Source organism: Solanum pennellii, chromosome 4 (assembly GCF_001406875.1).
Source record: "Solanum pennellii chromosome 4, SPENNV200".
Classification (NCBI taxonomy): domain Eukaryota; kingdom Viridiplantae; phylum Streptophyta; class Magnoliopsida; order Solanales; family Solanaceae; genus Solanum; species Solanum pennellii.
In genome coordinates this window covers 3202311-3226893 of record NC_028640.1, presented here as the reverse complement: position 1 = coordinate 3226893, position 24583 = coordinate 3202311, and the positions used below count along the sequence as shown (strand labels likewise).

Here is a 24583-nt window from a genome sequence, read left to right as displayed (position 1 = left end):
GGGGGGGGGGGGGAGAGGGGGTGTTGTTACAGGCAGGAGTGCTAGTTAACCATTATGCGTCTACCTGAATAATCAACAATTTGGACTCAGTTTGGAATTTTTGATTTTATGTAGATCATGCTGACATGCATGTCCACTGCTTCAATAGCAATTGACATTATAGGTCAGAAGCTAAAATGTGAGGCTCCTTTTAAGTCTGCCTAATGCAAATATATGGTTCAGTAATTTACCTGACGCTTCTCAACAAGGCCAAGAACTAAAGCATTGAAAGTGTGAACACTTGGAATGCATCCACTCCTCCTCATCATATCAAAAACGTCAAGTGCTCTTCTTACTTCTCCAGCTTTTGCAAAAGCATGAATGATTGGCATAAATGTCCGCGAGTTTGGCACATGCCTCTCCTTTTTCATTTCCTCAACAATACGTAGGGCGCGATCCAAGTTACCCATGCCACAAAATGCTCTGATTATGTTATTATAAAGTACCACATCTGGCTTCAACCCATCTCTTATTACATCCTCAAAAATTGCAAAAGCATTCGCCCAATCTTTCAAATTTATGAATCCATTCATCAATATGGAATATGTCTTCATGTTATGCTTTATGCCAGCCAATTTCATCATTTCACTGACCTCAAGAGCTTTGGATACCTTACCAATCTGCAATGGTTTAAAACCAATTATATGAAATTTCAGATGAACAAAAGAAGTTTTAATATGACACATAAACAATATCAAGTTGTGAGTAGAAGCTAGAATTATATGCTCAAATGGCCCAAAGATTTCATATTGCAGACCCTAACTAGTTTGGAATAAAGCCTAGTCGACTGAAGAATAATGGACTGATTGAAATGGAAAAGAAGCGAGAAGAGATAATATGACCAAGCTATCCAATTTGGTACTTTGACTTGATATACACTAGTTGGCAACCCCTAAATAAAGGGTTCTTGCTGGTTGAATAGTAGCTAAATTATTATTTGTTTAGCACAAGTAAAAGCTTTCCACACTGCTGACTGCTGAGTCTTGGCTTTCTGAAGGCAGAATCTGACATGTTAAACTGAGAGCGGAAGTCCGATTCTAAACTCAATTATTCTTTAAGTGTCAATTGCCTATATCTGCATGGTCTATGCTACAGATATCAGACCAAGAGTGAGAAAAAAGAACAAATAAAAATAAGAAAATTCCGCAAGTTTTTTTTCCTGCAAGTATGAAGCAACTTAACAAGTTAAACGCAAGGAAGATTCTAAATTATCTAACAGCAGGCAGAGTAACACACCTTGATATAGAGGTTCATCAAACACCCATAGCTGACAACTGAAGGTGTAAATCCACACTCCTGCGATAATAATTACAGTAAATCTTTAGATCAATCATCAAGGACGATAAGATTCAGAGCACATGCAGTTGCCTATTCATCTTAAAAGCACTGTTTAGAAAGGCTGTGCTTCACTGCTATTTTGAAATGTTCAGGTTTTCTACTTTCTCCTTTTCTGTAAGAAGAGTTTTCTCACTTACTGAGAACACTTGATGACGCTTAGAATACTCAATAGCAAAATATCTAAGGTATAGCCTGAAGGCTGTCCCAGTCCCTGTTGATGAAAATGTCAACCATCTTTGTTTTTTTGAGAAAGTAAATGCCAACCATCTCTTCTCATACGAACACCACTTCGTAGCAAAATGTTACAATTTGCTAATCCTTTCTGTCTAGAAGTTATATTAGTAGACAAAATTATGCCATAAATACAGCAGTAAGATGCCCAAAATAAATAAACTTAGATAACTATGCCTATTTGACCTAAAACCATTTTTTCTACTAAAGTATTAACAAAGGAAGAGTAGAGGTCTCTCAGAAGGATATATGGAAAAAGGAAAACAAATGATTCAATATAATGTTCACTTAACATTCTCCAAATTTTCTCAATAATGAAACTACAATATCCAACCAAAATAAAACGAACATGAGAAAACAAACCATATCAAACATGTAGAGATACATTCAAGTTTCACCAATTCATATTGACTTCCGCTCATCACTCAAAATCTGTGAAGTTACAATGAACAAACTTTTACCTTAAGTCTATCAAATACAATGAGACACTTCTCTTCATTTCCTATCATAGTATAACCATCCATCATGGTATGATAGATATCAATTGGAGCATCAATACCCTCCTCTTCCATCTCCCTGACCAATTCCTCGGCTCGATCCATATGGAATGTTTGGCTGGCATCAATAAAACCAACAGACAACATTAATTTGTAATCATATCTTTAGGAAAAGAATTTAATATGAGAAGACTGAAGAGAAGGAATTAATACTGCTGCAGAAATTAGCATTTGGCCAACATTAACCCATAATAATGTCCTATAAAATAATATGAGAGAACTGCAGAGTATGAATAGTGCTGCAGCAATTACATTTTGCCAACAACAGCGATTGTTTACACTTAAACTGCATACACAAGACCAAACGAACTCTAACACGAAAAAGAAAAAACAAAAAGGATCAAATTCAATAAAAACAAACCAGTTAGCATAGATGATATTCCCATATATGATTGCATTTAATGTCAGATCCGTCTTTTTGGCTTCCTCAAACCATCGCTCAGCAGCTCTTCAAGAAACAGAAAGAGAAATGACATATCAGGAGAAGTTCTCATCAGATATCCCCAATGAAAGATGATACTCAGAATACTAGAGAGAACTCCTGATAGAAAATAAATAAATTGAGAGAACTAAGAAATCTAGATTACTCAAGAGAAGTGTTAAGTGAAGACAATTCCTTTCCGCATTAAAGACATTATCATCTACACTTACCAATCATGGAAATTCAGTTTTTTTTCTTCAGGTTTCTTATTTTTAGCATGCAGTAGGACTAAGTTGTTTAGATGCCATAGGGGGCTACACTTCAAAGAAAAGAAACAACTGAATTGAATAGTACAGATACTCCCCCAGTGTAAGGCACTGAGCAAAGGTTAAAGCCTAAATGTGGTTGATTACCCAATTATTCAGTACCAGTTGGCTGTTAAGTTATTAGACTTAGCCATTAAGTATATTTGATAAGGTAAATTAAAAATCACTTTAGAGTCTGCTGGTCATTGAAATGCTATATGAAAGTTTAGGTGCAAACAACTCAAATCTAAGAATGATGAATATCAGATGACTTTTTGATAAAGATGATAGAGATTTCAATGCCTAGAACTTTGCATATGAAAATGCAACATGTTACTTTAGATTATTGAGGTTAACAAAAAATACTTGTCTGTATACCGGAGAAACATCACTTGCATCTGACTTTATATATAAGAAAATATGTGACACTTACTGAGGTTAACAAAAATATTTGCCCGTATACTGGAGAGTTTTGACTTGCATGTGATGTTATAAGAAAATATGTGCTCATACATTAAGCTTATTAATAATCATAAATTGGTCAAGAGAGATATGTTTAACTTTCTACTTTAACAATTTCAAGGATGATAACTTTAATCATGCACAATTTTATATTTTAATACTTAAAATAGAGAGAATAGACATATTTAAAGATAGTCGAATCAAGTCACATTTTTTGTTCTCTGATATTGTTTTCAGTAACATCCGAAGTCCTTCATTAAACAAAGGTGAAAAAAGGAGAGCCCAACATTTTCAAACTAATCAAACTCAACAAAGCTAAGTAAATGTTAAAAACAACACAATGAGAAATGAATAACAACATTTAAAAGTGGTTGAATTGCTTATTCAACTCACTCTATATTGCCCACTTTGGCAAATCCTCCAATAAGAATGCTGTAAGTTACAAGACTCAATTCAATTCCTTCATCTTTCATTTTCCTCACACAACATAGTGCTTCTTCCATGTCTCTACCCACTGCATAAGCATGAACAAGGCTGCAAATGCGAAACACTTCCTTTGAAGCAATATAGATAATACAGTATCCATTTTCATTTTCATTTTCATTTTCAGGAGCAGCATAACACGGAACAATTTTCAGAAGTAGCACAGTTATATATTTCAGAGGAGATAAGCATAGCAATTAAGTAGTTACAATAATAACCAGTTCCCACGAGTGTCTAAAGAAAATATTTTTTATTGGGGGTGGGAAGGGGTTGGGGCCATGGGGACAGGTTCAGGTTACACTTTAAAAAAGAAGAAATGTTGGACTGAAGAATGAGCAAATACAAGGCCAAGATCGGATCCGTCCATAAGGATTTAGTTATGAGGTTATTAACTGGAAGAGTTGTCTAACAATGGATTGATAGAACCGAAGTAACATTTAATAAAGGTGAACTAACTTGGTATATACATGAGAGGTTGGTTCTATTCCTCGCGCACACATCTTCTCAAAGGTTTCACGTGCACGATGCATGTCTCCCCTCCTTGCATAGTAGTTCACCATTAAGCCAAATTCTTTCCTGGATGGCTACAAGTAAAAGGAATTATTTTATCCGAAAGATATGTTCAAGAGTTTCTTAACGCCTAATACACAACTTGACATGAGAGTAAAATGAAAGTAAGGTATACCATAAATAAATATTAACTTTTCTTCAACAGAAAGGCATATCAAGATAGTAGTAATGATAAGCGGTATATAGTAGAATGTAAATGTATTTACATGCAAGTACAGCATATCCACAAGCCAATAGAAGTCTTCTAGGACTTGAAATAATCAAAACCATTTGTCGCTGCTAGTTACAACCCAAGGAACAATATAACTTCGCTAGCACTTCATCTTATCCTTACATATATGACACATAATCTTATAAAACTAGCGGTAAACAATGAATGAAGATCTCCGTTTCTTGGGTTAATGGAGAAGGATGACCAATTAAGGACAAGGGATTAATTAATTAAGAATTATTACAACAATATACACAGTGTAATCCCACAAGTGCGGTCCAGGGAGGGTAGACGCACGCAGACCTTACCCCTATGTTTGTGGGATAGAGAGGTTGTTTCCAACAGACCCTCGGCTCAAAGGAATATTAGATTGTTATCGAAGTAGGATTGCAAGAAAAATATAACAATCAAATAGCACAATACAAAGCAAATAAAGCAATCACTAGTACCACATATAGAAGAGTAGAAGACTAGACAATTACTAAATACTACTACCAATAATGAGAAGAGGAAAAGGAAGTGGCTAGCCCCCTACCCTCTCACATAAAGTGCGGCAACACTAGGCTACCTACTAACCTTTTATTCTAATCCTCGACCTCCATACCTTCCTGTCTAGGGTCATGTGGATATGTTGCTTTTTTCAGTTACCAACCTCTCTTGCTCTAGAGCCACAATGAACAAGATAGAGGAATATCAGAAAAAGGAAACATTGGTAGTTGATTAGTACTAGACATCACTTTATCATTACCAAAACAATTAGCTCATAAATATTTGCTCTCACCATTTAGCACCAAAAGTATTGCCACATTAACTAAGCTAATAGCACATAATGAACCAACTTAATTCATCCAATTCTAAAACCTTATCATGTTTTTGCTTGTAATAAGTAACAAATGTATTAACTTAAGTATCTAAACACTTCAAATCATACATTTTAAGGGACTACAGCACTGCAAGCAGATTACTTCAGTATTCCAGTAAGCATAACACCTTCTTGATTCTCTCAAAAGCCCGAACAACCGCCTGCCAATTCTCCGGCTGTATTGCCAGAACCTTCTTGAAATCTCTCCCGGGCCCCTCCTTCGCCTCATGCCACGTGTTCCTCTCCTCTATTTTCTCTTTCAATCTCCTCCCATCATCCAATTTCACAGTCAACACCCTTCCATGAAATTCAACACCATCAAAATCCACTGCCTTCATAGCTGCTTTCTCAGCATTTGGACCCTCATATTTCAAAAACCCAAAACCCATATTCTTTTCATTCCCACTACTACCCTTTATCAAAATCACATTCTTTATAGCCCCAAGTTGTCTAAAGAACTCAGCAACCTCCTCCTCTTTAATCCATAATGGCAAATTCCCCACAAAGATTCTTCCTTTTTCCTTATTTTCAACTCTTTTATGCATTTCCTCATTTTTTGCTACAAATGGTGGAGGCGTTGGGGGCGGGGTAGGGGGTGGGGGTGGGGGTGGTGACAGCTTCTTGGATAGCCATAGCTTGTTATGGAGACTAGGTGGTGGGGTGGAATTAAGTAGATGTTTGAGGGGTTTTTTGGTAAATTTAGGAGTGTATGGAGGAGGGATTTTCTCAGGGGAGCTGGAGGAGGATTTTCCGAGGGAGGAAAAGACGGTGGTGGAGTGGTGGTTCCCGGTGAGAATAGCGGCGGAGAAGGGTTGCGGAGATGGAGAGAGGGAGAAAATGGTATCCATTATCAGTTAACTCAACTGAGAAGACAATGAAAAGATGAAAATTTTCAAAGGGATAATCTTGATTCTTGGGTGGTGAATGAGGGGCAAATTTGGTGTTTGAGTGACTAATTTCGATCTGTCTCAATTTATACGATATTTTTTTAAATTTCGAGATTCAAATAAATATTTTTTTAGCCATAATCTTTATATATCATCCGTTAATTCAAGAAGCAATTGGTCTTATGTCAATTTTACCATAACTAGCCATAATCTTTTTATTATTTTCATTCAACATTTGAAGTTCATATTGAAGCCCCGATTAAATTTAAATTACGCATCGTATGACTATTTTGGAGTTATGTTTTCAACATGATTTTTTCCATACTCATGCTCGAACTTGAGACTTCCGGTGAAACGGTCTTACTATTTTATCACAAACTCATTTTTCATTATTTGTCAATGGCATATCAAGAATTGGTGTTGTTAATGTTAACACTTTTTAAGGTATTTTTTGAGACTAATATTGGCACCATTGACAAGATCAAAGTAGGATGTAATGTTCATACATACCTTTGAATTTAAGCCTTTAATTACTAGCTAAATGCAGCCTATGTCGCTTGAACTCTCCAAAACTGTTATCCACTCGTCTATATTGTTGAAGAATCTGAACAACATAGCTAAAGACACACAAAACACATAGATGAGGGTTTCAATTGTGAACTTATTGTTGATTTAAAGGCTTAATACATAGTTAGCCCCTTCCGCGGAGAACCTTTTTACACACCAAACGTTTCTCAATTCAAGACTTCATCTTGCTTGTGAGTATAGACAACACAATCTTCCCTTGGATACGAAATGCAAGTCAATACGTAACCATTTTCGATTAGGTTTTCATCGAGGAACGAGCCTTCGGATTGATCTACTGAGCCTGAACTCAACTGTCCTGCACAAGTTCCACAAGTACCAGCCCTGCATGAGTATGGAAGTTCCATTCCTACATCTTCTGCAGTATCAAGAATGTATCGATCATCGGGTGCTTCAATCTCGTTTTCGATACCATTAGGATCTATCAATTTCACCTTGTATAGTGCCATTGTTGAGACTTTGAACTTGGAGATACAATTCAATCCAAATGCTTTGGAAATACACTTGAAAGAACCTAGAACATGATTAATTTAATCGTATAGTCACTAAACTTTGTCGAGTATATATAAACAAAAAATAGTTTGTGAGGATACTATTACTCTATATGATGATTATATAGTGGATATAGTTCAGTAACGATACGTGAAATTAACTCACCCAGAGTACATGGATGCTTTTTGGTGAAGGCAAAGGATTTTGTTGATGGTGCATCTTTGAGCAAGTAATTAGATGAAGGAATGCTAATTTTTGACATGTTACACCTAGGAAACATAAAATGATTTGATTCATTAGACTAAATTAATCTATTAGCATTATTAATCAAGATCTAACAAATAACCGGTAATATGTTCAGTAAAATTTCACTAAATGAGATTTGGAGAGGATCGAGTGTTCGAGTATTTAACAAAGTATATATCTATGATCAACGCAAATTAATATAAATTGGCAAGAGAAAAATTAAATAATACAATTCATACCATACATAAAATTCAAAGATACAATTGATGAGTAGAAAAAATATGAACCTGTGAAGATGATAATTTTGAGGAGCAAAGCTATAATTTCTGTTCTTAAATATGCCACGTGAAAAGTTAAATTTAAAATGTTGCCAAAGAAGAAAAAGGGTCATTCTTTTTGAAACAAACTAAAAAGAAAATAGAGTCATTCTTTTTGAAACGGAGGAAATATTGTAATATCAAAGTGGGTTTGCATATACTTACCATGTGTTACTTGGCATTGATTTTTTCTTTTGGACAATTTTATGGAGATGTTTGGAGTCTAGAGGTGTTTCTGTAATTTATATGAAGTATTGTGGTATATGTTATTCACGGATAACGTAGTATTGATCGATGAGACACATTGAATATGTTCGTTTAATAATACTTGTGGTCACTGTTATAAGTCACTGAAACACCCTCTTACATAAATATAAAGTTTTTGAACTATGATATACTCAATGTAGTCCGACCCTTACTAAGATTTCGCAAATAACACGAGTTTAGTGCATCGAGCTGCCTTCTTATTCTACTGCAACACAGAGATAAAGGGTGGAATAATACTTAGCTGCTTCTTAAGAATAACAGAATCTTGATACACAAAAAATACAGTTTCTCTAGATGCTTAGGCTTCAAAAATAGTTTAAGAATTTTTGTGTCAACACAATCCTGGCAATGTGTAATCAAAAGTTAAGACAAACAGCCAATCATCTATAGTTAATTGGTCTTGCAACTGCAGTCAATCGATCAGGAACGATCGTTAGCACTGGACAGAATCACGGAACTAACTCCAACTTTTGGGGAAGAGAGACGATCCTTCGACCATTCCTCTAAAGCTTTGCGATGCAGAGCGTTCATTCGTATGTATGGCCGTTTCTCTTTGATCAATTTCTCAGCATTTTTCCAGTCATCTGCTAGACCAAGAGCTACCAACAGTGCACACATGACTGCAACACTCCTTCCATGACCTAGAGGAAACAAATCAAGAAATTGTTTTATGTTCATTGCAATGATCTATTGAAGCATCAAAGAAACTAATAAGGAAATTAAGCTCCTCAAGACAGTTTCCTGCAGGCATTGCTGTTGATTGATGCAGTTTAAGTACTCCTTCCGTTTCAATTTGTTGGTCTGGTTTTGACTTGACATGGAGTTTAAAAATGTAAAGATGACTTTTGAATCTTATGGTCTTAAGCAAAAGATATATCAAATATACCAAAATACTTAATCGTGTGGTCTTAAACTCGTCATGTGAAAAGTTGAAAGTAAAAAGTTGACAAGAAAGAAAAGAGGTCTTCTTTTTTAAATGGACTAAAAAGGAAAGTAGACAAACAGACTGAAACAAAGAGAGTAGTACATGAGTTGTCACTACATGCAAGAGAACAAATTTACTTCTACTATCTTTATCCTAAAATGATAACTTCCCGGAAAGACTTGAGGTTTCATAGCTTAACTATGGGCATGCACGTTGTATCAATGGTTATTACTAAGAAAATCTCACAATCAAAACGTGGAGACTTCTAAAAGCAGCATGAAACCGCTCATATAAAACTCTTAACACAAACACAGAGAGAAGCCTGCAGATTTGTTTTAATAGAGATCCTTAATCATCACTTTTTTTTATGACCGTGGTGTCTGGGATATGCTTTTGTGCACCTCGATTAATTCCACGGGGATACCTACCTCGTCTGACCAACAACAGGTATCAGATAGTGTTTTAAGTCTATGCTGGGATTTGAAACCTAAGACCTCATGGTTCTCATACCACTTCATTGATCACTAGGTCACCCTTGGATGCTTCCTTAATTATCACATTATTTGGCAGCAAAGAGTATTTTAATAAGGCTCTGCACATTGACCTCCTGTTTGTAAGGCCGATTGGTATCTATCAGTCAACCTAGCCTAAGGAACTGTACTTTCATAACCAAAAACTGGCTTTCAAAATGTAAATTACCAGTCGCAGAGTGAAATCAATTTTCTGTTACCTTTTCTCAAAGAAAAAAACTGCAAGTCGTATAGACGATCTATTTATTGAAATGCACGTGCACAAATTGAAGTGCAAATACAATAGCTAATGTAACTATGCAATACTATGGGATTGTCTTTAACGACCTCAGAAGCACCAGTTGCTGCTAATAAGTAGCCAAAAATTTCCCAGTGGAGTCAAAGCAATCACAAGTTTAGCATGGTATACTAGTTCCTGTCTAGTTCCAACAATTGGGATGGACCATCTGAGGATTACCACTTCACTTTGTCCTCTCTTTAAACTCCTCCGTCAAAAATCGAAAGAATAGGTTGTTATATATTTTAGACGACCTTCACTACATGTGTTAGGCTTAAGGTCCATTTTGTTAACCAATATCAATATGCTATGACTAACCGACATGGTACATATGAGAATACACGAAATTTTATCAAATATTCATCTTCTATGGTGTCAAATCTTCAAGGCATGACCCAAAAGTGTTACTAGGCTTCTGTTTAAAGAACCACTCAAAGTAGTATAGCATTTATGTCTATATGGAAGCAGTTTAAAAACAAAAGAAAGTGAGTAACAACCATATTTTCTAAAACTTGAAGAACATTATAAACATGATCACCTCATGACTACCTTAAGTTTTAATATTGGGAAAAAAAGCAAATGGACGATTTTTACATCTGTTTTGGATATTCCTAAACCAAGCCTACCATTCGTAAATCACACCAGGACTAGGAGCTCTCATATATGGATAAGTCACCTTATAGATTAGTCAATTCGGCCCGAGACAACTCATGCTTTCCTTATGGAAAATGGATATAGACTGCTAGCTTTCTCCTATGAAATATCAGTTGAGAAGTTCTATGATTTTCAGTGATAAATACAATAGGTGAAACCCAAAATATGAACCCAAAGGAAGCAATTTAAGCAATGAATCCACTTTACCACAATCACACACTAATGAAGGGCAGGCAAGCTAGCAACTACTGAAACATTTACTCCTTCCATCCCAATCTAAGTGTCTTGCTATAATTTGGTCTGTCCTAAAAGAGTGTCTCTTTCTATATGTAGTAAGTTTCTCGATTCCAACATCTGACATGAAAAATTTAAAACCACAAGATTTAAAGAACCACACACATCTTTAATTTAAGACCACAAGATTCATAATTCACCCTTTATTCATTCAACTTCTGTGCTCAGTCAAACTACCACACTTAAATTGGGACTTAGGTAGTAACATCTAAAGGACATAGAAAAACATGACTCCACTTGACAACAATGGCATACCCAGTGTAATCCCACAAGTGAGGTCTAGCGAGGGTTAAATATACACATACCTTACCCCTACGATAGAGAGGTTGTTCCCGATAGACCCTCAACTTAAATAAAGCATGACAAACAGTTTGAAAAAGGGAATACAGATACTGGAGCAATAACAACAACCAACAGGAGAAAGATCAGTAACGAAAACAAAATAATGCGATAATCGGCTACAAATACATTCATCTGACACAAAAGTTTTAAATTTCACAATCATACCATATGCACAATGGATAAAAACAGGTATCTTCTGAGCTCTTTTTCTACAAGCCCACTTAACAGCAACCTCTATATCAGCTGGCTGAGGTGACCTAGTATCCCAAGTTGGAATACACAAAAATGCATGATTTCCAGTAAACTCCAACATCCTAGGCATCTCACAAGTACAATCAATAATAGCAGGATTACCAGGTGGCAATTTATCAAGTGAACAAGGCCAACCCCCAACATACAACCCTTCAGAAATCTCACTATATGGGGGTTCCCCACTCTTCATTCTTCTCAAAGCTGAAAAACCCCTAACAAAATACAAGTAAGGACTAAACATAACAAGTGACCAAATTGGGAATGTCCCATCTGTGTTTTTCCCCAAAAGAATTGGAAGATCAATTGAAGGGTTAGCAGCTAATGCTACCAATAAAGATACCAATGATGCATACAAACAAGGTATTGACAATAATGGGTACCCATAATTCTTGAGAGTTGCAAATAATATGAATAAAGTTACTGACTTTAGGCCTATAAGCACAGAAATTCCAACACCCATATCAGTTCTTGACCAAAAGAATCGATTTTTAAACCGAAAAATTAGATACAAAGTCGAAAATTCAAATGGGTTATACCCAATTCAAGTAAATACGAGAAGGAAAAATCTTAAGGCAAATACGCAAAAGAAAATTGAGTGTCTAATGGAGAGAAAGAGGGAAAATCAAGAAGACAGACAAATCGCTTGATGAAAGGGGAAAGAATTAGGAGTTGTTTGGTTGTGCGTTAGGAACCTAATGAGAAAACAAGTTAATTAAAACAAAAATTAATTTGACTTACAAAATAATTATTTTAAATATTTTGAATTATTAAATATTTTAAATTATCAATTATTGTGAAACATATATATATATATATATATATATATTTTATGTTAAAAAATTAAAGATTTTCAAGAGTATGATTACACGGAGAGTAGATGTTTCTACGACCCATAGAGAGTGTCACGATCCGAGAGCATCCCTAGTCGTAGCACGACGTATTCGACCTCTTGGAGGTCTTATACAAGCTCTTAACATTCATTGATCACATTGGCATAAAATAGTACGGAATTTAAAACTTTTCTTAATAAAGTCAACAAACGAAAACTCATTTTTAGAAACGGTGGAATGCTAAGGGTGTGTTTGGTATAAATGTTTTCCAATTTTCTCATGTTTGGTTGGGTCAAATGTTTTGAAAAATATTTTCCAAATCAAATTATTTTCGTCAAATTCAAGCAAAATAACTTCCCTTCAAAACTTAAAAAACATTTTTCAAAACCTTTTTCAACCTAAACAATCTCGTTCTTAAATAAATGTTTTTTAGCTCAACCATATCAAATAGCAAATTAGGTTGGATTTGGGTGAAGCAATGGACCAAGTCCAAACTCCAAAATCTACGAGGTTTAGAAATAGAAAGTCTTCTTACATAATGGTATAGATAAACAAAAAAATCAGCAAAAAGGGTCGGTGCATATATAATGTATTATATTTTATGTATCAATATTGTATAAATAGTTACTTAAATGAATCAATATTGTATAATAGCATATAATTATGTATATTTAATGTATAACTATGTATTAAAGATATATATACACACATTAGTATACCATGCTTAATACAATATTTATACATTGTACTTTTTTCCCCTAGTCCAGACAGACTCACATCTGCTCTAAATAGTCCTAAAATTTTCGATTTAAGCTCCTCTTTATAATTTAAGTCATTTGAAATATTTTTCATTTAAAAATGATTCACACTTTAAATAAATTTGTTCAGTATTTATCTACATTTTTTCAACAAAAAAATATTTAATTTTTAAATGAGCTCCAAAATTTTGAGAGTCAGCAGAAATAGAAACAATTTTGGAATTACTGGGAAAATGAGTTTAAAAGTAAAGAGTCAGCATGACTTACATATTTTCTGTCTTTTTCTTTTTTTAATGACGTAATTATTTCTGCTCTATTATTATTTACCAAAATTGTATTCAAACAAACAACTTTTAATTTTTTTTTTTTAAAAAAGTCCCTTATAATTGATGGAGGTATATATTTTCATTTTGCATAATATCATTTTTTAACGGGATCAAAAATTAAACACCAGCCTTACCACTTCACGTAAATTTCTGAAAAATTAGTTGATCATAATAAGTTGAATAAATCCAATGTAGACATAGTATACAAATACGTATTTTACCAAAAATAGAACAATAGTACTGCATGGATGATGCAACTATACGACATATGCATGTATTCCTCAATATGTATGTATATCTAGTTGTTTGCGATAAATTTCAATGTGACAGAAAGTAAATTGCAATCAGAAATAAGAATATTTTATTAATAAAGTAGTGCGGTAAAATTTTGTTCCTCCTTTGATTGTTCTCTCATAACATTTATCCATGACTCTCTTGATTCATCTCTCATAACATTTATCAGTCTGTTGATTCTTCTCTCATAATTTTAATTAGATACTAAAATATTATTAAAATAAATAAATAAAACGTAGTAAGAAATGAAAGGATTGAGTTTTGACCTACCTTTTAGATAACTTCACAAAAATAACTTTTGAACTGACTAATAATATGCTTACTTATTAACTCAATTCATTTTTATCCATCCAAGTCCAGTTCAAAATTGTCATCGCTATATATAGTTATTTCATATGAGCCTAAAAGTAGAAAGACATACTTATCACTTAAAAAAAATGATATCAATTATCTCAAAGAAGATTATCAAACCTTCTTCTCCCACCCCATCTACTCAAAGATGGCACAATCTTTCCCTTATTGATCAAGTTGTTGATAATTTATATATGCCCTTTGTTTTTTTCTATTCAAACCATCAAGTGGCTACAATCCCAAAACACCAATTTTCTGAATTTCTAACAAACTCTTTGTCAAAAACTCTAACATCTTACTATCCATGGGCAGGAAGTCTAAAAGACAATGCTACTATTGAGTGTGATGATCACGGTGCTGAGTTCTTCGAAGTTGAAATCAACTCATCCATGAACGAAGTTATTCATAACCCTGATTTGACATTCCCTAAAGGTTTATCTTGGGGGTATTTGTCGTCATCGACATCTGGTGCCTTAATTGTTGTACAATTAAGCCATTTCGAGTGTGGAGGAATCGCTCTTAGTCTTTGCATGTCCCACAAGGTGGTGTTATAGTATAGTTCTTTCTATTTCTTATGACTCGTTCAAGGTTTGCAATTATTAACTTCTGCATGCATGACACATGTCTTATCGCGCTTAGTCTTTGCATGTCCCACAAGGTGGTGTTATAGTATAGTTCTTTCTATTTCTTATGACTCGTTCAAGGTTTGCAATTATTAACTTCTGCATGCATGACACATGTCTTGTTATTTCAATCCTAACAGGTGGGAGACGCGTGCAGCGCTTACTTCTTCTTGAGGGATTGGGCTAGCTTAACTCGAGATCCAAAATTAGCATTATCTCCTCCATACTTTGTTCAGGACTCACTAATGCCATCAATACCATTTGATGTTCCTCTGTTTTCCCCTGTTATTGAGCCAAAAAAAGAAAGATGCATTCAAAAGAGGTTCGTTTTCTCTGAATCCAAGATAAACGCGCTTAAAGCCTTGGTTGTTGCAGAATCCTGCGTGCAAAACCCAACGAGGAACGAGGTCGTGAGTGCCCTCCTCTACAAATGCGCAACTTCTTCTTCTACTACCAAATCAGGACGATCTCAGTTAGTCCAAACATCAAACTTGCGAAGTCAAACACCACTACCACCAACCAGCATAGGAAATATTGCCACTATATTTTCCACACCAATATACGAGAACTACGAACATGACCTCAAACTTCCAAAATTAGTAACTGATATAAGAAAGTCCAAACACGACCTATCCACCAGAAACAATCTACAAGAAAATGAATATGTTAAAGTGATGTTGGAGGCATATAAAACAGGTAAATTACCATTCCATCAAAGGAATTGTGATATTTATACTATTACTAGTATATTAGCATTCGAATTCGAAAAAATAGATTTTGGATTTGGGAAACCTGCAAGAGCAAGCCAAGAAAGTGGTTCATTTAGCAACTTGTTTATCTTAATGAATACACCTGATGATCATGATAGAGGAGTTGAAGCCTTTGTAAATTTGAATGAACAACACATGTCTATTTTCAAGAATGACAAGGACCTCCTCCAATTTGCTACTCCTTTTTAAGGGCGTCAAATGAACAGATCAAAATGAACTGAGTTAATAACGCGTAGTTTATTTTGAAAGTTAGGTCAAAGTGTTCTATTTCTAGAGTTTGTAGCACCTTTTTGAGGTGCAACTTTTTCATTTTCTTTTTATTTATTTATGCATTTTTGTTGGGTTTTTTTTTGGTTTGTAATTTTTGGAATTTGATAATAAGTTTGTTTTGTTTGTAACAAGTTTTACAATGATAGAAAAATAAATTGCAATCATAATTAAAATATGAAAGAAACATAATTTTATTCATAAAAAAATTTGAGTACAAATCTGTTGATTTCTTGAGTCCTTTCTCATAAGATTTGTCCGTGATTCAACTGTTAGTGATGTGTTTCACGAACTAGGATAATATCTGGAAAATAAATCAATCATAAATAAAAGCTGAAGAAATAAGAATATTTTATTAATAAATATGTAGGTACAATTATATATGTTCCTCCTTGATTCCTCTCTTGTATATTTATTCATAATTCGATGGCTGTTAGTGACGTGTTTCTCGAACTAGGATAATTGATTTTGATCTCTCTATGGATATTCCATCAATTTATAAAATATTCGATTTATATAGGCATGAACTAGAATATATGATTGAGTACCTTTCACACGTTCATTTATGCATTTTTGGTATCTCATGTTGTTTTTGGTTTGTAATTTATGGAATTTGACTATATATATATTATTGGAGTTTCTGGTTTTAAAAAAATAAATTAAAATCTCTACTAATTCGATTGTCGCTAAATGTTTTTGCGTCAATATTAGGAAAATCTATCCCCCACTAAATTGAATATCTCATTTGAACATTCATATTCAATTTATTCTGAATTTTGAATAACTGAATTATTTTGTGTTGGTGTGACATTTTGATTGTAATGAGTAAATTATTTTTGGAATTCTATCAATTAATGGGGGTAAAATGGTAAAATTCTATATCAATTACTTCCTTCGTGTCACAAAGAATGTCTAATTTGACTTGGCACGGAATTTAAGAAAATAAAGAAGAATTTTGAATCTTATGATCATAAATTAAAGTTATGTCAAATGTACAAAATTGTTCTTTAATCTTGTGGCCTTAAACATACCACGTGGAAAGTTGAAATTAAAATGTGACCAAAAAAAAGAAAGAGTTTTTTTTTTTTGAGACAGACTAAAAAGGATAGGAGATTATTCTTTTTAAAACGTATAAAGTATTATTTTCTATAGGTTTCAAGTCAATAAAAGACAAGTAAATAGTGACGGAGTGAGTATAAAAAATATGCATCTTCGCATTAGAATTAGTTTTTGTCTAGAGTTTGTCAAATTACAATTTATGTTTCAATTATTATATTCTGAAGAGGATAAGTCAAGACAATAGTTGCTGAATCGAAGATAAAATTTATTACAGTGAACTTGAATCTCCTTAAAGAGAGCGAAATATCAGTGTCTCACCTAAAAATATTTCATTTTTTTCATTTTTCATTTTTTCAAATCGTCATTTGTAATATGTAATTTCACCAACATTTTCTACAAATGAAATAGGTTCAAACATTTACTTAATATGAAATAGAGGGAGTAGTAATTTTGGTTTGATGGACGGTCTAATTTAATTCGTTATTTGATTTTGAAGCTTGGTTAGAAACGAGGCTGCAATACTTAATTATTTCAGATTCACTCGGATAGGAGGTGTCATGTACGTGCACTTATTTCAAGAGAGTGTAACACTTCTCAGTTTGACTCATTATATCAAAGCTATACAATTAGAACCTCGATATGATCTTATTCTATTTATCATTCAAGATGTTCTTTTTTGCTTTTATTGAGGATTCTTTTTATAGTTATTTAACACTCACAGTAGAGATTAGAGGTATTTGACCCTTATAAGAGATCGTGATTTTAGATAGTATATCTAAATACAACTTATAATCAAATCAAAACAAGAAATTTTAAAAAAGTATTATAACAAACGAAAACAACGGCCTGACTAAACAAGAGTTTCTTTCACATTGAATGTTATATGAATTATTGATGAATAGATATGTGTAGTACATGACTTCAAGAACTATAATATATGACAAGAACTATAAGAGCAAGGCTAGTCCTACACCTCACACTAAACTTCGCAAGGCAAGAAAACAATAATCTACCCTACTATCCGTTTATCCTAATATGTGCTCTACTTTCTATCGAAAGTCATATCTTCAGTAATATAAAGTTGCACTATGTCCTATCTAGTCACCTCTCACAAATATTTTTTTTCCCTACCCTTATTCCGCGGCGTACCCCTACAATCAGCCTCTCGCATTTTCTCATCGGCACGTTGATGCACCACCTTGACACATGTGTCACGTGTCCAAATCATCTTGATCTCGCTTCCTTTATCTTGTCCGCCACAGAGGCTATTTCCACCTTCTCACAAATAATTAATAGTTACTTAAATAAAAAATACAAATACAAGTACCTAATAATTAAGATATAAAAATCACAAAAAAAATAGTTCACGGATATTTTTGACTGAGATCTTAAATATAAGGCATAATACATATATTGGACCCTAAACTTGGCTTCAAATTTTAACTTTGACCTCCAACTTTCATAATGCACAAATAGACACTTTAACTATCCTACCTTTCAATAAATAAACACGCGATTTTTACATTCAAAGAGCGTGAAAGACAATCGCTTCAATGTGTATAAATGAGCCACTCAATGATTGCCAACTGGTTAAATACTTTACACGTCGATTTTAGATCTAAAAAAAAATCAAAATTAATTTTACTTTATATTGAAGAATCAAAATTAATTTTAATTTTAATTTACATACAAGAATCAAAACTAATTACTCCTACTGGTTTTTAGAGCTTGGAGCTCATTGTTTGACGGAGCTTAGAGGTTTGTTGATGGTTGGCATCTTGATTTAGGTTTTTTGTGGTTGTTGGGTCTGTTTTAATAGGGTTTTGGGGGTCATTTGGTTGCTGTTTTTATGTCCGGTGTGAGCTGCAGGTTGCAGCAGTGTTATTTCGTAATGGTTCTCGCCGGAGACAGCGAATCTGCTGGGTTTGGGGTCGGGTATTTGGTGGGTTTTGCGAGTTGAAAGCTTGTTCGCTTCATGGTTTATACTCTGGTGTGGAGGAAGAAGGAGAATGGCTGGGTAAAATGAATGGGGATTTTGGGTTGCCGGAGATTGGCCGGAATTCAGGGAGTAGAATAGTCATTTCACCATTTTTTTTTCGTTGTGGGCCATGAAAATTACTCCTCACGCGCGTTTAATACGTGCATTTCACGATTTTTGCCAGGTTGGACTCGCGTGTTTATTTATTAAAAGGTAGGATAGTTAAAGTGCTTATTTGTGCATTATGAAAGTTGAAGGTCAAAGTTAAAATTTGAAGCTAAGTTTAGGATCCAATATATGTATTATGCCTAAATATAAAGCATGGACCCCAAACACAAAAATGTACCGCCTAGAAATAAAACAAAAAAAAAAAAAAATTCAATCAATAAAGGAGGTTATATTTTTAATTTTTATTTGATAAGCCTACCTACATTTAAATATCATGTATGATAAAATGTATAAATATGCAATAAAATATAGAAAAAATATCAAATAAATTTCACAAATTTGATCCAAATCCCAGAAATTTCTTTTTTTTTTCCTTCGATTTCTTGGCTATGGCGGATGAATCTCAAAAATGGGTTTTGATGGTAACAGCACAAACACCCACTAACATTGCTGTGATAAAATATTGGGGAAAAAGAGATGAAAACCTAATTCTAGCAATTAATGATAGTATTAGTGTAACTCTTGATCCTGCACATCTTTGTACTACTACTACTGTTGCTGTTAGTCCTGCTTTTAATCAAGATCGAATGTGGCTTAATGGCAAGGTAAAAAAAATTAATTTTTTTTTAATTTTTAAGTGTGATTTTATGATTTTGATTACTATTTGTTTATGGGGTTTGATTAATTTTTGTGATATTGAAAAAAAAGATTAGTTTTTATGAGTTTAAATGTTTTAGCTGCTACTCGCAAGATTGTAAGCATTTAATAGTAATGGCAGAGCTAGGATTTTCATCGAGGGTGAAAAAATATGAACATGAGGAAGTCGAAGAGGTTCAACATATAATATATATGAAGAATAAATATTTTAATCATATATAAACAGTGTAAATTTCCTCCGAAGAGGATTCAGAACCCTGGGCCCTTACTAGCTGAATGTGACTACATGTAGTAGAATGAAGGAGATTTAAATAAGGTATAGGGAACTGAGCTCTTCCATTTTATACTGAAAGTCTTCATTTTTGCTGGAATTTGTTACTCCTCTTGTCTCAATTTAAGTGAAGGCGTTTGACATAGTACGGAGTTCAAGAGAAAAAAGAGGAAAATTTTGAAAATTGTGGTTTAAAACAAATTGGGAACTTTTTGTGGATACAAAGCAATGTTTTAAAGGGCAGAAATAAGTTTAAAGCTATATTGTTATTCTCTGCATTTCAATTTGTTTGTCTGGGTTTAACTTGGCGCGAGGTTTTAAGAAAGTAAAAAAGGATTTTTTAATCTTTTGATCTTAAACTAAAGATATGTAGAATATACCAAAATAGTCTTTAATCTAGTGATCTTAAACATGTGGAGGAAAGAGAGCTGCCAAAAACGGATAACATTTTTTTCGGAACGAACTAAAAAAGGAAGTAGGACAAATAAATTGAAATGGAGGGAGTACTAAATATAGAAAGAAGAGCTAACAAGGATTATAGTAGAATGGATAGGGTCCTTCAATGCTTAGCCAGAGGTCTCGGGGTCGAACTCTTGGATATGAAAAATTTTTGTTAGGAAGTGGTTCCTCCTTAAATGACCTTACGCGACACAAATCTGGATCAATCGGGCCCCAATGTAGTTACTGTATTCAAAACCAAAAAATTAAGAAACCCGTCTTTCTTTTTAGATTGACCAAGGAAATTGTGTTACATAAAGTGAGACAGAGGAAGCAGCTAAATTACCTTTTTTCCCATTTTGGGGTTGAGATAGAGTGCATGATTGTTCTTTTACTATGTGCTGCTTTAGTATCAAATACACCTTTTAGTGTGGATTGATTAATTTTTATGATTTTGGAAAAGACTAGTTCTTTAAGAGTGTAAATATTTGCCTAATTTTGTTTGGAGCTGTTCTTTGATCCTTTCTGATTTTGCTTTTGTTGGTTCTACTAGGAAATATCCCTCTCTGGAGGCAGATACCAGAACTGTCTAAGGGAAATTCGAGCTCGTGCCAATGATGTTGAGGATAAGAAGAAGGGTGTCAAGATCGCAAAAAAAGATTGGGAGAATCTGCACGTGCATGTTGCCTCTTATAATAATTTTCCTACTGCTGCGGGGTTGGCTTCCTCAGCTGCTGGTTTTGCCTGCCTAGGTACTACTAACTATATCTTTATTACTTGAATTCTGAATTTGTTTGTCGCTTCACTATTTCGTTTTTTAATCTTTAGTGGCTGTTAGATTGAGTCCTCCTAATGGTTGCAGGAGATGAAAAGCATTTGTATAAATGCTCATGTATATATTACACAACTTGTTCCTGTGACTCTTTTTGAATTTTATTATTTTACCTTATTTTTTTATATAATATGGGCTGTCGTCGGAGTCCACAACATATGAAATGAATCTTTTAGGGCTTGCCTGGATCTTAATCTGTGAGCTGCTTTGGGTTACAACCTCCTTTCTAATTCATGTATTGGATTAGTTATTGGTAATAGATTTCCTCGGTTCACCTATGATACATATTTGTGTCCACAAGTAGGTAAACATATCCATCTATTTTGATCTTTTGCTAGTATATTCTCATTTTAAATCCTTGTTTAAATATATAATGAAATTCGATGACAATGAGTACAGAATATATCTAAGCGAGCGCTTCTTATGATTTTTGCGTTGATAAGTGTATACTATGCTACTCTAAAACAGTTATGCCTCAGCCTCAAACGAGTTGGGGTTTGCTATATGAATCTTCACCAGCATGACTATTTTAACTCATCTCGCACATCAATATCCTACTCATTGAATTAGTTTTTTCCTCAAGCTTTGTTTTCGGTTGCTTTTTTGGACCTAGTTCTATCCTCTTCATGCATCTACGCTTTCTCTAAAAGAAATTATCCGAGACTTCAAAAATGTGTACAACTAATTTCTGTTTCATCTATGTAGTTTATTCTCTTGCGAAGTTAATGAATGTGCAAGAGGACAACGGGAGGCTTTCTGCAATTGCAAGGTAAATTATCAGTCGTAAGTAGTTCCGTTAGCTTGTTGATATGTATTTCATTGGTCCTATGAAGTCTACTGATAATGTTTTTTTTCTCTGTTTCATTGGTCTTGTTATTAGGTTACCCTATGATAACTGAGGTTCAATAGGTCAGATAAATAGTCAAAATGACAACTTTGTTTTCACTTCAGGCAAGGTTCAGGAAGTGCATGTCGAAGCTTATATGGAGGATTTGTCAAGTGGGTAATGGGAAAAGTACGTCCACTTCATGAGTTCTTGTCTTGTGCTTCCGTTGACAGATATCTTATCTTCTCAGCATTGTTGTAATCCATTTCCCTGGCTTCTTGTAGGAGGAAAATGGAAGTGATAGCATTGCTGTTCCACTTGTTGATGAGAAGCACTGGGATGAGCTTGTTATCATCATTGCTGTGGTATGTACTCACCCATCCACATTATCATTGTTTCTCCAAAAGATTGAGTAATTAATATTGTGCTAGTATTCTGTTCTTATTTTCAACTATACTTACGCTATGAAGGTTTTTCAATTCGTATAATCTAATTATGTACTTCTACCCGCTCCTTAATTTATTTATTTTCCGTTTAATCAGCCATCTTATAGTTTCATCACTTCTAAGTTTCAACTTATACTTCCATGTCATTTCTTCAAAATTTTATGCTGTCCCCTCCTTCCTCTCTACTCATGTGTACATTCTTCACTACGGATTGACAAAGCTAATCACACACATACTGACCGTTGGGACACTTTTTCTCTTTTTTCCACAATAAAATACATGTGTCGAAAATGATTTGATTCTTATTGAATCGCTGTATATTCAGGTGTGCTCACGGCAGAAGGAAACTAGTAGCACCTCGGGAATGCGTGAGACTGTTGAAACCAGTGCACTTATAGAACACAGGGCAAAGGTATCTCTTGATTACATTTAGATTCTGCATCTTCAATTAGTGTCCTCAAAATCTTCCAGTACATTTTCACTTGGTCTTTATTTAAACTCTGTTCAACTGGTGAGAGTTGTATTCAAAGTATAATTTCTCATCTTATATTCGATTTTTCAGGAAGTAGTGCCAAAGCGAATAATTCAGATGGAAGAAGCCATACAAAAACGTGATTTTGCAACTTTCACTCATTTGACTTGTGCAGACAGCAATCAGTTTCATGCAGTCTGCCTGGATACTAGCCCTCCTATATTCTACATGAACGACACATCTCATAGGCAAGTTCTCTTAACTTCAAGTTACTAACATGAAGTGTGCGGAACTTGTTATTCTTAATAGAAGTACTGAACTTGATGATTGTTTACTAATGTCCAGAATAGGAAAAATAAGTCCTGATGATGTGTTTAATTTTCAGGATAATCAGCTGTGTTGAGAAATGGAACCGTTCAGAAGGAACTCCACAGGTTTTTTACTTCACCACAACCTTTTGCTAATGCATACTTGCATGATTTTGTTTGTCACACCCCTATTTTTCACCCTCCTCTTTCGGTGGTAAGTTTGAGAATGCCCGAGAAATCTGTCGTAGAATACAATGCTTGAGCTAGAATTTTGGATATTAGATATTTGAAAGAGATTAGTGATTATCCTTCTGAACTGGTATTTTTGGTTCATTTTTTAAATATGTATTGCATCTCTGTCCTCAAATCCGTCTACCTTCCTATTTGTAGAGTCTGCAAACCGGATTATATTCCAACTGAGCTCCCCCCTGGTCTTGAGCCGGTTTTTGGGTTACTGCTTTCCTGTTACTTCATAATATCTGTTACCACTGTTGATTCCATATCAAGTGAAGCAAGAAAATCTATCCGTTTCAAGCCTTTTCTCGGTTCTGACTGACAATTTGAGTGTTTGACTAAGAACTATTGGGGTCTTTTAAACCTAATGTCCTGCTATTCGACTTCTAAAGTAGGTTTACAACAGCATTAGTAAATGTATTTGGCCTTGTCACTGAGTATTATAAATGTTGCCAGGTTGCATACACTTTCGACGCAGGGCCAAATGCAGTCCTGATTGCACGTAACAGAACATACGCTGCACTTCTGCTTCAGAGGCTGCTCTTCCACTTCCCTCCAAATTCAGAAACTGATCTAAACAGGTACATTTACTATCAAAAGTTCCCTATTTTTTTCCATAGGATGAATTGTTCTAGACCATATGGTATTAAAAGGCGATTGTACTAACTGCTTCTTCCTCTATCCAGCTACGTCATCGGTGATAAATCATTAATGGAGGATATTGGAATTCAGGATATAAAGGACATCGAAGCTCTGCCTCCGCCTCCAGAAATCAAAGACAAGGTTCCAGCTCAGAAATACAAAGGCGAAATCAGTTACTTCATCTGCACACGACCTGGTAGAGGTCCGGTTTTGATAAGTGACGACAGCCAAGCCCTCCTCCACCCTAATACTGGGTTGCCCAAGTAAGCGGCGACCTTTTGTTTACACAGTCTTGAGTTCTAAGTATTACAGCCCCTTGAGAAAAAAATATATTGGAGGCTGCCATTTTCAAAATGGTTATAGTTCAGATGAACTTTGAATTCAAAAGTTGTTGTTTGTAGTTCAGTTTTCCTGTAGTATTCCTCAGTGGGAATTCTAGTGTACTTGTTTATTTAATAAGAGTCCTCAATTTTGCTTCTTTCATAA

General features: G+C 34.4%; 5 protein-coding genes across 6 annotated transcripts in view; 2 read left to right on the top strand and 3 right to left on the bottom strand.

Annotated features, from left to right (window-relative positions):
- The window catches only part of LOC107018101 (pentatricopeptide repeat-containing protein At5g04810, chloroplastic-like), an 8971-nt gene extending 2560 nt beyond the window's left edge, over positions 1-6411 (bottom strand). The window contains exons 1-7 of one of the 2 annotated variants that reach the window (XM_015218482.2): positions 5608-6327; positions 4293-4420; positions 3747-3887; positions 2527-2613; positions 2070-2223; positions 1276-1335; positions 231-659 (exon numbers count right to left, since the gene is read on the bottom strand). In XM_015218482.2, coding sequence (XP_015073968.1) covers positions 231-659; positions 1276-1335; positions 2070-2223; positions 2527-2613; positions 3747-3887; positions 4293-4420; positions 5608-6327 — 1719 coding nt within the window. Of the gene's footprint in view, positions 1-230; positions 660-1275; positions 1336-2069; positions 2224-2526; positions 2614-3746; positions 3888-4292; positions 4421-5607 lie in introns of both variants that reach the window. The other variant, XM_027916495.1, reaches the window with a different exon arrangement.
- Positions 6412-7100: 689 nt separating this feature from the next.
- On the bottom strand, positions 7101-7705 carry LOC107017484 (ferredoxin, root R-B2-like). Its single transcript, XM_015217694.1, has 2 exons — positions 7609-7705; positions 7101-7465 (listed from the first exon to the last, which is right to left on the bottom strand). The coding sequence occupies exons 1-2, from the start codon at positions 7703-7705 to the stop codon at positions 7101-7103; spliced, it is 462 nt and encodes a 153-aa protein (XP_015073180.1).
- Positions 7706-8492: 787 nt separating this feature from the next.
- Positions 8493-12184, bottom strand: LOC107015833 (uncharacterized protein YnbD-like). Its single transcript, XM_015216249.1, has 2 exons — positions 11461-12184; positions 8493-8914 (listed from the first exon to the last, which is right to left on the bottom strand). Exons 1-2 carry the CDS (start codon positions 12005-12007, stop codon positions 8694-8696), a joined length of 768 nt encoding a protein of 255 aa, XP_015071735.1. The 5' UTR covers positions 12008-12184; the 3' UTR covers positions 8493-8693.
- Positions 12185-14104: 1920 nt separating this feature from the next.
- LOC107016413 (acylsugar acyltransferase 3-like) lies at positions 14105-15833 on the top strand. The gene is made up of 2 exons (XM_027916360.1): positions 14105-14648; positions 14870-15833. The coding sequence occupies exons 1-2, from the start codon at positions 14151-14153 to the stop codon at positions 15686-15688; spliced, it is 1317 nt and encodes a 438-aa protein (XP_027772161.1). The 5' UTR covers positions 14105-14150; the 3' UTR covers positions 15689-15833.
- A 3426-nt stretch (positions 15834-19259) lies between these two features.
- Positions 19260-24583, top strand: LOC107015872 (diphosphomevalonate decarboxylase MVD2, peroxisomal-like). The gene is made up of 10 exons (XM_015216292.2): positions 19260-19576; positions 20891-21089; positions 21875-21938; positions 22121-22184; positions 22280-22360; positions 22767-22853; positions 23004-23161; positions 23299-23347; positions 23912-24036; positions 24142-24583. Exons 1-10 carry the CDS (start codon positions 19361-19363, stop codon positions 24362-24364), a joined length of 1266 nt encoding a protein of 421 aa, XP_015071778.1. The 5' UTR covers positions 19260-19360; the 3' UTR covers positions 24365-24583.

Excerpts from the sequence above, each read along its gene's own strand:
- LOC107017484 (XM_015217694.1), bottom strand. The coding sequence starts at position 7,705 with ATGTCAAAAATTAGCATTCCTTCATCTAATTACTTGCTCAAAGATGCA. Across the intron at positions 7,466-7,608 it reads AAAGCATCCATGTACTCTGG|GTTCTTTCAAGTGTATTTCC; the intron begins GTGAGTTAATTT and ends ATCATGTTCTAG.
- LOC107015833 (XM_015216249.1), bottom strand. The coding sequence starts at position 12,007 with ATGGGTGTTGGAATTTCTGTGCTTATAGGCCTAAAGTCAGTAACTTTA. Across the intron at positions 8,915-11,460 it reads TTTTATCCATTGTGCATATG|GTCATGGAAGGAGTGTTGCA; the intron begins GTATGATTGTGA and ends TGTTTCCTCTAG.
- LOC107016413 (XM_027916360.1), top strand. The coding sequence starts at position 14,151 with ATGAGCCTAAAAGTAGAAAGACATACTTATCACTTAAAAAAAATGATA. Across the intron at positions 14,649-14,869 it reads GTCTTTGCATGTCCCACAAG|GTGGGAGACGCGTGCAGCGC; the intron begins GTGGTGTTATAG and ends CAATCCTAACAG.
- LOC107015872 (XM_015216292.2), top strand. The coding sequence starts at position 19,361 with ATGGCGGATGAATCTCAAAAATGGGTTTTGATGGTAACAGCACAAACA. Across the intron at positions 19,577-20,890 it reads GAATGTGGCTTAATGGCAAG|GAAATATCCCTCTCTGGAGG; the intron begins GTAAAAAAAATT and ends TGGTTCTACTAG. Across the intron at positions 22,185-22,279 it reads TCAAGTGGGTAATGGGAAAA|GAGGAAAATGGAAGTGATAG; the intron begins GTACGTCCACTT and ends GGCTTCTTGTAG.